This window comes from Monomorium pharaonis, chromosome 3 (genome assembly GCF_013373865.1).
Source record: "Monomorium pharaonis isolate MP-MQ-018 chromosome 3, ASM1337386v2, whole genome shotgun sequence".
Lineage (NCBI taxonomy): Eukaryota > Metazoa > Arthropoda > Insecta > Hymenoptera > Formicidae > Monomorium > Monomorium pharaonis.
In genome coordinates, this window is record NC_050469.1 from 22975430 (window position 1) to 22987545 (window position 12116).

The 12116-nt window shown below is 39.9% G+C and overlaps 2 protein-coding genes across 4 annotated transcripts in view; both read right to left on the bottom strand.

Annotated features, from left to right (window-relative positions):
- LOC118644877 overlaps positions 1–5112 on the bottom strand; it is a 59797-nt gene extending 54685 nt beyond the window's left edge. Inside the window, exon 1 of one of the 2 annotated variants that reach the window (XR_004962664.1) lies at positions 3033–5110. Coding sequence is in view for 1 of the 2 variants with exons in the window: in XM_036284607.1 (XP_036140500.1) it covers positions 3033–3473 (441 nt within the window). In the remaining variant the exon portion in view is untranslated. Of the gene's footprint in view, positions 1–3032 lie in introns of both variants that reach the window. The other variant, XM_036284607.1, reaches the window with a different exon arrangement.
- The window catches only part of LOC105835086, a 138015-nt gene that overhangs the window by 124439 nt on the left and 1460 nt on the right, over positions 1–12116 (bottom strand). For both annotated transcript variants that reach the window (XM_036284604.1, XM_036284603.1), the window contains exons 2-4: positions 9261–11723; positions 9054–9187; positions 8355–8490 (exon numbers count right to left, since the gene is read on the bottom strand). In XM_036284604.1, the coding sequence (XP_036140497.1) occupies positions 8355–8490; positions 9054–9187; positions 9261–11583 (2593 nt within the window). In that variant the 5' untranslated portion in view covers positions 11584–11723. The remainder of the gene's footprint in view (positions 1–8354; positions 8491–9053; positions 9188–9260; positions 11724–12116) is intronic.

The window sequence follows — 12116 nt, forward strand, 5'->3', positions numbered from 1 at the left end:
CCCCGCGTCGCACTCGATATTCCGGCGCGATAGCGGAGTTTAAGCCAGTCCCGAAACTCCGCGGTGTGTTGTCGCGATTCGCTCCCAATCTAATGCAACGTAATTACGACTACCTGTCGGCGATTACGGATAACGTGTTCGCGGCTGTGTCATCTCGTTCCCCTCATTTTCGGAGCGACGTAAGGATTTCGGATATGCGACGACCTATGTAAATAGATCGCGCATCTCGTGTCATTGATATGCACGTAACATAAGCGAAGCATAAGCGTAACCCGTGTAAGTGGTGGGAGCGAATACCTAATTCGATGAATCTCGAACACGCGATGGTTATCTCTCGTGGTATTAATGGTGTAGAACTAATACTTCGTATCCGCAATTTTGCGCGCACATTGTTCGCGAGCACACACACACACACACACACACACACACCCACCCGCTCTCGTAATTGCAGCGAAAAGAGACGGTAATTTCATTATATTATGGAAATATTTTATTTAATAACGCGCAAACGATATATCGCGTCGCGGGTAATTCTCGAATAACGTGCGCTAAATTAACAAGCGGTATAAACACGAAAGAAGAATCTCGCAAAATTTCATTCGCTCTTGCGCAATTTTAAAATTAAATTGCGTAAGCAGATTTATCGAAGAAGTTTTTCCATTTGGAAAAACGCGTTACACCGCTTATCGCGTATATACGATTTTACGCATCGCCGGATATTAATGCGTTTCACAAAGTTAACGTTAAGATTCCTTTGTCTCCCCCCTCGCCGAGGCGTTTATCCGAAAATACGGCGTCTCGTACGACGCTTTCGCACTTCCTACACTCTATAGGCGAGACACAGTTCCCGGCGTTTCATCATGTCGCGAAATATCTCTGATCCGCTCCGGGATAGTAAACGGAGTGTAAAGGGGATGATCCAAAATAATTCCGGAGGAAGAGAAGAAGGAAGAAGACGGATTATATGGACGGACGCCGGAGAAGGTTGCGACGTGCGCGCGTTGCGACCTTGTTTTATTGCTGTTCCTTCTTTTTTTCTTCTTCTTCTTCTTCTATCTAGCGTTACGCGAGTTTTCGCGGGCGAGAGGACGAATAACAATAAAATAACGACGACGGAAACGCGCTCGGAAAGAGGATGTAGCAGCGAGTGTACCGTAATACGGCACAGTGTACGCGAGAATTGTAGAATGAATTTACGATCCGACGAACGTAATGGAAACAAAGTTGCGCGAGCGCGCGTTCGCGTGTCGTTCATACTGAAATCAATCCTCGAAAGAATCGCGATAAATCACATTCAATTACGCGTTTAATAACGTAACGCGTCGCTGCTGTTCAATATCTCCTCTCTTTCTTGGTGCGCGGTCCACTCGACGCTACGAACGCTTCGAAGTGCATTTTATTCGACCAATCGGAACGAAGAATTTCACGAACTGAGCAATCAAAAAATGCCTCCCGAGTAAACCTTAGCCTAGATTCTATTTATGGGCAAGTTTGAATGTCTCTCGCGCGTATAAAAAAGATAAATGAAGGATAAATCGCAATGCGAAAATGCAAAGACAATATGTGAGAATCCTTTCGTTCTTTCTCTAAATTCTAAATCTCCACGGTGCGCATTTATGTGTTAAATCGTACATTGACTGTGTACGACCGATTATCGCCGATAATGTAACGAAATATGTTCAATCGCTATGTAAATGATCGAGGCTGTTGCAACATTTTAAATTAATCATCGGCTTTTGTGTATTACATAAAGACTGTTAAAACCGACGGACAGTAAACACGTAAATGTTATCGCTCCGGTGAAGTTTCGAATTGATTTTATTGGCGGAAAAACACGAGCGCGCAAATTGTACTCCTGAAATCGCGAGCCAATAAAAAAAAAACGGTATAAATAAATGACGAAATGTACTGCCTTTGCTACTCGAGTCGAACTTTCAACCGAATTTTACCAGAATGTTTAGCCTTAATTACAATTTTAAAAATATCTGGCTGTGAATTTATCGAGGAAAGGTGATTTTCGACGAAAAAAAAGAGACTCTAAAATTGACTAAAACTCAACAGCCACGTGTTTACCATCCGCTTGCGGCCGAACAATTAAACAGCTCCAGCCGTCACGCTTCGTTTGTGGAAATTACCCGCGAACCGTTGGAATCGTTCGTCGCACAGACGTGTCTCATAAGCGTTCGAATTTCCCCCCTCCCCCCCGTCTCGCACTCGCGAAATGCTCATTTCGGCAAGGGAAACCGTCCGCGTGTGGGGTGGGGAGGGTCATCCGCGGTTAATCTACATCAATCAAACGGACCGCGAGACGAAAACGGCCGTCAATGCCTGCTCGTTCGTCGCTTCGTCAACGAACCGCCAAATCGAAAGGTGACAACGACGCTACGCGACGCGACGCGGTCGTGTCGATCACGAAGGGGGATGATGGCATAAACGTCGAGCGCGCCGCACGTGTCACTTGTCGAATCTCGAAACCGCGGCTTGAAGCCAAATTGCACCGACAATCCGCGTCAACCGTTCGTCCCGGCTTCGACGAACACACACACACACACACTCTCTCTCTCTCACCTTCTCTCGGTTTGTCTCGTTCATTGCTCTGCCCCTCGTTCATGTAAAACACTCCTAATATCAATTCGTGGCGCGTGGCGTCGAATTTTCAGCGGCGCAGAATTCGCCTCGACGCCATGTTTTCCGCGCGACATCCGATACGTCTTTGTGCCTAACCTTCAAACCGTGAAAAAAATCACCGGGAGGGGAAGTGACGTCTCTCGTCGACTACGCGTTACCTCGCGTCTCCCGGCGGTACGGAGTCACTCGAGAATCGACTGACAGTCCCGCGAGAGATTATCCGCGGGTCGAACGAAGGGGGGCATACTTCACGGCGTTATATTCCGTGAGCCGAGACGCGCGAGGAGAAAATTCAGCCGGGTGGATTCACTCTCCGGTGCGGCGCCGCGGCTTGCTCCGGACAATCCGGAGAAGAGCTCTCTCTCTTTCCTCCTCTCTCTCTCTTTCTCTCTCTCTATACCTACTTTTCGCGCCGTGGCTCCATTTCGTATTACGTTCGTATCCCCGGCGGCTACCACACGGTACGACACGCGCACGACACCACAAGTACGGGGACACTGTCGTCGAAGCCGACGAGCACTGTAGCACTCGCGCACTCCAACCCTGGCGACCAGTACTTCGCACCGCACACCGTGCGAGAGGGAGGCAGCGGCGACGGCGGCGGCGGCAACAGCGACGACTACGACGACGGTGACGACGTTTCGCCGGCGGCGCGGCGTGCGCGACCGAATAACGCGACGAGAGGCCGGGTCGAAAAGAACACGTTCTTCTCCCTCGACTACCACTCGAGTACTGGTCAGGTGTGCGCCGCGCGGAGCGTATATACGCGCCGCACCACTACCATCACCGCTCCCTTCCCCCACCACTGCCCACCACTGCCGCCCGCTCCCCTCCAATCCCACCATCGCCGTCACTGTAGCAGCCGCCGCCGCCGCCGTCGCTGCCGGCGCGCGGCGGCGGCGGCGGCGGCAACCGCTCTCACGCGCGCGATCTCCGACTCCGACATGGTATGTACGCTGGAGCACCGCGTAGTCGGAAGCAACGACGGCGCACACGGTTTACATAAGAAGGGGAGTATTAAACTCTCGCGCTCTCCGCGAATTTCGGGCTCGATTGCGGGGCTGTCTACCGAGTCTTATCTACCGTTTCTTGCAACTCGGCAAATGGCATACCTTAAATTTTTACATGAAGAAGGTTTCTCCGAGTTCAAAAGGTTGAGAGAGTAGCCGCCACGTGTTGGCTTTTAACGTGCAAAATTTCAGCCATTGCCCATCCTCTAATAAATAATGAATGAATTTGAATTACGCGTCCTTTTACGATAGCACGGTTTCCGTTAGTGTGACGTTATGTTTAACCCTTTAAGCCACGAATTATTCTTACTTATTAATTTCGATAAAACTCTGTATTCAGGGGTCGTTGATTACGAATCTAATAACAGATTTTCAAAATTTAAAATATAGCGAACGTAAAACTAGAAATTAAACCAAATCCTGTAAAGTTTAGTATCTAGGGGTTTTCCTGAGTGCTGATTACGAATCCATTGTCAGATTTTCAAAATTTAAAATAGTGGATCCAATATGACGAAATTCCTAGATACTAAGTTTCACGGAAATTAGTTCAATTGTTAATTTTATGCTCGCCATATTAGATCCACCATTTAGAATTTTAAAACTTTTCGTAATCGGATGTAAACTCCCAGATGTAGAGTTTTGTAGAAATTGGCACTCTCCTCTGAGAGAAAATGAGTTTCTTTTAAAAAAGCAACAAATTTGGGATATTTGTTTATTGTAGCAAGTAAATGAATAGAAATTTGTGGTAATATATATTTTTTAAACATATCTTAAGGTATCATGAACTATCATAAAGCAAAAAACCGACTTTAAAAGGTTAAAAAATTGTTAAAATAATTACAAACTAGAGAGACCTACACCATCACGCAAAGGGTTAAAGATAATTGAGTAATATTTATAGACATTTCATATACCTACACGAAAATGATACTAAAACTTTATTTTCTTTTAATTTTAAAATGTTTTAAGAGTGTATCTACCATATTTCAAAGTATTATTAAAAATTTTCAATTTTTACAGATTGTTCCATTATTACGTTTAAATATTTCCGTAAAATTTGAACACATTTTCTTATTGGTTTAAAAGTTATTTCATTTTGTGCTTACTCTTAATTCTTATGCAAAATTACGTTTTGTAGTACTTAGCTGCAAATTTGAGAAAGTAGCATTACAAATTAAATACAATTTTGTCCGTATACTAATAAAAGTCTAATAAATATTCAAGTAAAAGTTTATTTGTGTGGATCAACTTACTCGGTTAAAAGTTATTTATCGAAAATTGTAATAGTTATTTTCGCTACATAAGCAGTCATAAATTACAAGATTTTTCTTTACAGCTTCAGATTCAAAATTCAGATATTCACGATCAAAATTGTTTGTGTTGGTTAGAAAAAAAAAATAAATCTAAAACGTTTGCAGCTTTTAAAAAACTTTTAGCTGATATTGTAGAATTAAAACATCTTTAATTTCCCTTATATAATTTTTCAAAATTATATATTTTGTTTGCAATTAAATTTTTCTTCCATACACACCACACACACACGCGCGCGCGCGCGCGGTTAAAAAATTTGGAAATATTCAGAAGAAAATGCCTCCATATTAATCATTAACTTATTCTCAAAATTTCAACTTCTTACATTATTATAAAAAGATTGAGAAGAACTCCGTAAAGTCTGGAACGCGTGCGTATTAAGACGGATTTGAAAACCTGTATTCATTGCGTGTTCTGTTTTTCCCTTTTGAACTTTCCCCGTACTTACTTTCAATCGTTATTTCTCTTCTTCCTGGGTAATTCTTCAATCATATTCTTAGACATCGTTTGAGTTAAGTTTATCGAAATCATTCAAACTTTTGCAAACTTCTGCTAAAAAGTCACGTATCTCAAAGCAATTTTATATAGATGGTATACAACTATACAAAAAATTAATATGATAGTTCCAATTGGGGATTATTTAAGGTTAAAATAATTTTCATTAATTCGTGTAAATTTAACGAACAAACAGTTTAAAAGATTGTTAATGTCAATGTATAAATATTAATATAAATATTAACTTTAAAAAGAATTTACTGTATATTTAATAAAATAATTGTAAATTTTTTAAAAATTATTAAAAAGTTTATGTATATAAATTCCAATTATAGAAGCGTAATTAAATTTTGACGCATGTTAATGTACGTTTTTAATGTATGTTATTATATAAATATAGTATATTAAATATAGTCTATTAAGAATATCGTAATTTCAAAAAAATATTAAAGAGGTATTTACAGAGCTTATTAAAGAGGTTATTAATGATTACTTTCCGCTTTTTTCAGCAACAATTAAAAGAAATTTTACATTACAATAATTACCAAAAAAAAACTAAAGAATTTTTTAAAATTATGCAATTTTATCAATACATGTATACCTGTAAAATACTTAATTTTGCAAATTTAACCGGTGACTTGGTCCATAATTAGGACTGTCTTCTTAAGACTCGTGCATTAATCAGCATGTATAGAAACCCTCCGATTCAAAATTGCCAATTAGAAAAAAATATACATGTGTGAAAAAACGGCGCTACGAAGCACCATACATTTTTCGTTTACGTCGTAATTTCGTACGATTTATAAAAGGTACTTCGGAATTGGCACACGACGTTACGCCAGTAAGATTCTAGCACGCACTGACCTTGCTCTCGGAAACCAGCGCGGGATAATTGTGCAGGCGGATGTGCAACATCGTTCGCGTTGGCGCGTGTTTGTGGAGACGCGCGTGTAATTTGTTCTTGTACCGAACGAAACCTTAAGAGAATCACGTGCCGATTTGAGAGAAACAAACGACGAAGCTCGTTTCCACTCCGTTTCGGGAGTCCGTAACGTCCGTAATGTTTGTGCAAATTAACACGGGGTGGTTGATTTAATTCTTATCCAAGTAGTCTATTTTCGTCATCGGACAAACAAGAGCGCAACGCGTTCCACAGCTATTTGAACATCTTTCCGCGTAACATTCATGCAAATGCTGGATGGAACAAGTCAATTTTATTACTCTGTACTTTTAACTTTAAAACACACACATGCACGCATATATTTCTTCTTCTTTTATTGTTAGATATTATTCAATATTACTTTAAGAATAAGAAGTAAATATCTCGGGATTCTGGAGTAAGCTTCTCGCTCGATTAAGGATTAAACTTGTTGCAGTCTTAAACTGCACCATGACTAAAGATGCTTTTCTCTCCATTAAATGTTTAAAAAGGTTTTTCTTAATATCGCGTGAAAACCTCTTATAACGTGAGACTGTTGGCTCTAACGCATTGAGTTTACACGTAAATCCAAGCCCCTCTTGAATTAATCTTTAGACTGTCAGAGAAAGTGCATTTTCTTAAATCTTGACAGTCTTATTTTAGGAAGAAGTTTTCTAATTTTGGTATGTCCCTTGTCTCAGAAAGTAAGACACAATTTTTGGAGAATGTTATACTATCCTCCAATAAAATCAATGCTTCTGCTCGAAGCAAGCTTAACGATTCTTAACATTATCTAAAAGTTCTACAACACTAAATAGAACTTTACGTTGTTTGTGCGATAATTAGATAAGTACAGAAAAAGACAATATGGCTTTTGAAAAAAGAATTATGTAAAATATATATGAATTTCGCTCCCGAAATTTTTCATACAACGAAAAATTCGCACAATTAAAAAATTTATCAATTTAATGATTGATTCAATCTAAAACAGAATATATCTAATTAAATAGAATAAGCGAAATATATTACATTCGTTTTGCAATTATTCTATCCCTGTATTTCAATAACAGTACAATTTACTTCAGCCAAGCAAATTAATTTTCTTTATATCATGGCTGTCGAGTCAAGACCTTAATGTGATAAATACTTAGCATAAAAAAATACTAAATACTTAGCATAATAAAATACTAAATAAAAAAAAAAGAATGATTATGTATCTTTCGTTCATCTGCAAATAATTGGTGAATAAAATTAAGAAGAGAGTTATTACGCAAGTTGTTAGGATAAATAGAACAATACGCGTAATAAACACATAGCCGAGCGACGTCTTTTCGATTCTGAATCGCGCAGTAAATGGCGCAAACTGTACGCGTAGCTTTCCATACGCATAATACAACACGTGTATTCGCACGCTGTCATCGGGGGCTATGCGGCATCTCGGCTTGCGTGCAATGTGTATGTCTCGCGATGAATCGCAAGCGGGATAAAGGGTGAGAGGACGGTGAGAAAGCGTCAATAGAACAAAGACAAAAGCCAACCGCTCGCCACGGGTTGAAAGAGGAAATCGCCGAGCTGTGTAATAACACGCGCACGCATAAACGATGCAGTGGCGTACGTGGCTTTGGAAAAAAAAGATGAGGGCAATTTTTGCAGCGTTTCGGTCGATTAAAAAAAATCCCGCGCGAGCATAGTTTATAATAATTTACGGGAGATTTCAATTTACGCTGTACGGCGTCCCGGCTGCGTTTATCCAATGTACACGTAATTCTTCGTTTAGTTTGCATCATGAATATCATGAGAGAGGTGAGTAAATTAATATAACGAGCGGTGTAAATTCACATGAAATGCGGCCCGTGGAAACTTAATTTAAATCACGTCGAATAATAAACAGAGAGAGGAATGTAAAGTTCGATGTAGCTTTCGATAATTACGGCTGTGTTTGATGAAGCTAGTAAATAAAGCGTAGAGACATGCAGTTGCATTTGACTCACCGTGTTGATGAGGGGCTGAGAATGCTGAATGCCTGCGTGGTGACATGTTAGGATGATTACCCTGGCTACCTGGTGGCTGCATAGAAGACAATGCACCGAGTGGTGTGTAAGACTTGCAAGGCTGTTCGGGTTTTTGCTGATAAAAAGGAATGTATAATCGAAAATATATATTTGCATTCGATTAAATAATTAGAGGAAAAATAATGATATTTAAAAAACTGAATTTGTATCTTGATAAGAACGGGAGTAGAGATTAATAAATAAAAAATAAAAAATTTTATATAAACCAAATACACAAATTGTAATGACAATTTTATAATGATTCAGATTTATAGGAATTACGTTATGACGAACAAACAAACAAACAACAAAAATACAATTAATTGTTACTGAGTTAGAAATGTTTAATTTGAAAATATCTTCAAGTTTTTTAAATATCATGATATGTTACAAAGATTCATTAAAGGTGTTTTTCAATATATTTTTCCGTTACTAATATAATAATTTTTATATATAAAAATTTCCTTTTAGCATATTATTCACTTATTATCCATTATCAATATTTAATTAATTTAATTTAATTAAATTTTTATTATAAAATACTCAATAAGTTATAACTACTATTTTGGATGCGTCGCTCATATAAAATGAATGTTTGTATGACATGCGAAAAGTAAAAGGTTGGAATTAAACACAAACCTGATCGTGAAGTTCAGTAGCTACCGCGGTAGCTGCAGTTTGAGTGTGACTGGTAGAACTGATTCTGTACTGCATACCGGCAATACTGCAAAAACCTTCGTGATGGGTAGACCGGGTTTGATTGACGTATACACCTTAAAAAGAATTTGTTATCGTAGTAAGAAGATCGTTAAAGTTTTCACGCTTAATCCACATGTGATTAATTACCAGTAATAGTGACGTCGGTGTCCTGGTTAACGATGACAACTTTCTTGGATGGCTTAATAACCTCCTCTGGATCGGAGCTCTGTCTTAACTTCTTCTTATCTACGTCTGAATCATTTTGTCTACGTCTTTTAATTATCTCTACTTCCGATTCACTGGAGGAGGATTCGCTGCTGCTACCGCAACGATTTTTCTCGTCGGAGTAGGAAGCAGCCAAAATGGCAGTGGCATTAAGACTGGCCATCCTCTTGCAAACAACCATGTCCTTCAAGTCCATTACTTCCTCGTTTCTCTTTCTCCTCTTGATCATTTTCTTCTTGTTTGGTTCAGCGTTCTTTTCCTTCTCACAGTCCTCGTCGGAGGAGGACGAAGACGACGAACTCTCCAGCATATCCCAATGCTTGCCACGTAGTCCCGGCACATTTCTCAGCTTTCTTTTCAAAACGTTCTCCTCCGTTTTGCAGTCAACTCTCTTCTCCTTCTCCTTACGTGGCTGGTCCTCCTTTTCCTCCTTCATTTTCTTCGGCTTCTCCTTTTCTTTCTCCTTCTCGGGTTTCGGTTTGCAAAAACCACCAAGGTAGACTCCGCCGGTCTCATTTTCGTAGAGGCAGTGAACTTTAGCCAAGGCATTCAATGATGCGACCCTGTGTCGTTTTGGTCCACTCCAAAAGCCAAAAAGTCGCATTCGTCGCGCACGTTCGTCCGATGGTGAGTTAGCCCTCTCTTTGTTCCTCGTATCCTTTTGCTTACCCTTCCTACACTCGTCGTCGGAATCGCCCTCAGAGTCAGATTGAGATGTAACGCCACTGGCACTCTCACCATTCATTGCCTCAACCTTCAGATTCAATTCAATCGTATTCTCAGCGCCGATTTGTTCCTGCTTGGAATTTGCGGTAGACTTTAAGCAATCTTCGAAAATTTTGGACTGTCTGTTCGATTCTTCGGTCGACGCATCCTCAGATAAAACTGACGTTTGATTATTGCTCTCCGTTTGTACCCTTATTGTTTTCCCGGCCTTCTTCGGGGCTGCTTTGCCGCTAATTTTGTTACCACTTTTGATAGCTTTCTTATTATCCTGCAATTTCGGTTGAAAACTCTCCTCTTTGCACTTGTCGTAATCCCTGTCTTCTTCAATCTCGCTCTTAATGTTACTTACTTCTGGCCCCAGACAGGCCTCGTCTTTGTTCGCGATCTTTTTATGTTCGGTCGAAACTTGGTCAAACTCCTTCAATTCAATTTTCTTCTTGGCCATAATCTTTTCCGTTATAGTTTTCAACTTATCTTCCCTTTTCAGAACAGCACCGATCTTCGAATGTTTCTGAGGCAATTTGGCTTTCATGTGTTTAGCCAGCTTTGGTTTCTTCTCCTGCAAAGTCTTATTCTTAGCGAAGTTACTGCTCTTCTTCTTCGTCGCTTTCTTAACCGCGTCCTCGTCTTCGCTCATTTCTTCATCTTTCACCGGATTAACTAACTTGATCTTCTTGTCCACCAGCCTTTTAACTACCGATAAATGAGGCTTTTTTGTTAGAACTGTTTTTCTCGTAATGCCCTTCTTCTGATTTTGTTTTGCTTTAGACTCCTTCTTCGTTCTAGGAGAAGAAATCTTGTTACTCGCCACATCCTTCTCAGGAATTTTCTTCCGTTCAGATTTTTTATCCTTCACGACAGAGTTCTTCGATATTGATTTCATATCAGATTTAATTACCTTGACATCTTTCTTCTTCTCATCCTTACATCTTTTCTTAGGAGGAATGGTATCAATCTTATTTTCAGGCGCGTCCTTATCCTCCGATGTATTTAAAGATTTCGCATTGTCCTCCGTACTTATATTATCGTCCAATTTCACATTCTTCTTCTTTTCCTCAGATTTCTCAATTTTCTTTTTGTTATCCGCCGATAGTTTCTCCAATTTCGTCTTCTCCTCGCATTTCTGCAATTTCTTCTTATCCGTATTCTCTTGGCTCATTTCCTCATTATTTGCCTTGTCGTCTCTTTTCTCCGTCTTCCTCTCGTCAATTTTGTCAGATTTCTTTTCATTATCCTTGTTCAATTGTTTCTTCTTTTCGTCCAATTTATCAAATCGTTCCTTTTTCTTCTCCTCCAGCTTCTTTTTGTCATCCAATTTTTTCCTCTCCTCTACCTTCTCTAATTTCTTCTTGTCATTATCTATCTTTCGCTTTAAATCTTCCGGCTTATCGTTTTTCTTTGATTTCTTCTCCTTCTTTACTTCCGGCATGATCTTCTCTGTAAATGTGCGACGTTTCTTGGCGACTGTTGGCATTTTAGTTGCCTTTTTGGCAACAACAGCCTTCTTCTGTGGCTTCATTATGATTGTATCTTTACATCTTCAAAATAAATGTAAATGCGCTTCGAAGTTCGCTAATGTCCAAACGTCAGTTTTCACGACTACCTAACTGCCATCGTAGATTTTTAATAATCGCGATACAACTCGCAATCTGGATTTATCTGTAAGCAATTCCAAACAGCACATAAAACGGCATCAAAAAGTAAGCGCGCGACTCTCAATCCCGATCTACAATTATTCAGATTTAAGCCTTAAACCGTAAGAAATTGATTCATCACAATCACAATTGAGTATCCCTATAAAAAAATCAACTGTGATTGGTCAATTCCTCGCGGCTTAAAGCTTAAACCTTCGCCTGTCGCCCGGAACTAATTTACACTACACACATCTAACGATATAAGAATATCGACGTTCGCGATCGTCGCTACGCACAATTTATCGCACCTTGCTTTTTTTTTAAGCACGGGACTTTAAATCGCGATAGAAAATGTTTTTCTCGCGGAAAAACGAACGTGCGAGCGAGAGGGTGAGGGGAGACAGATAAGAGGCGGGGG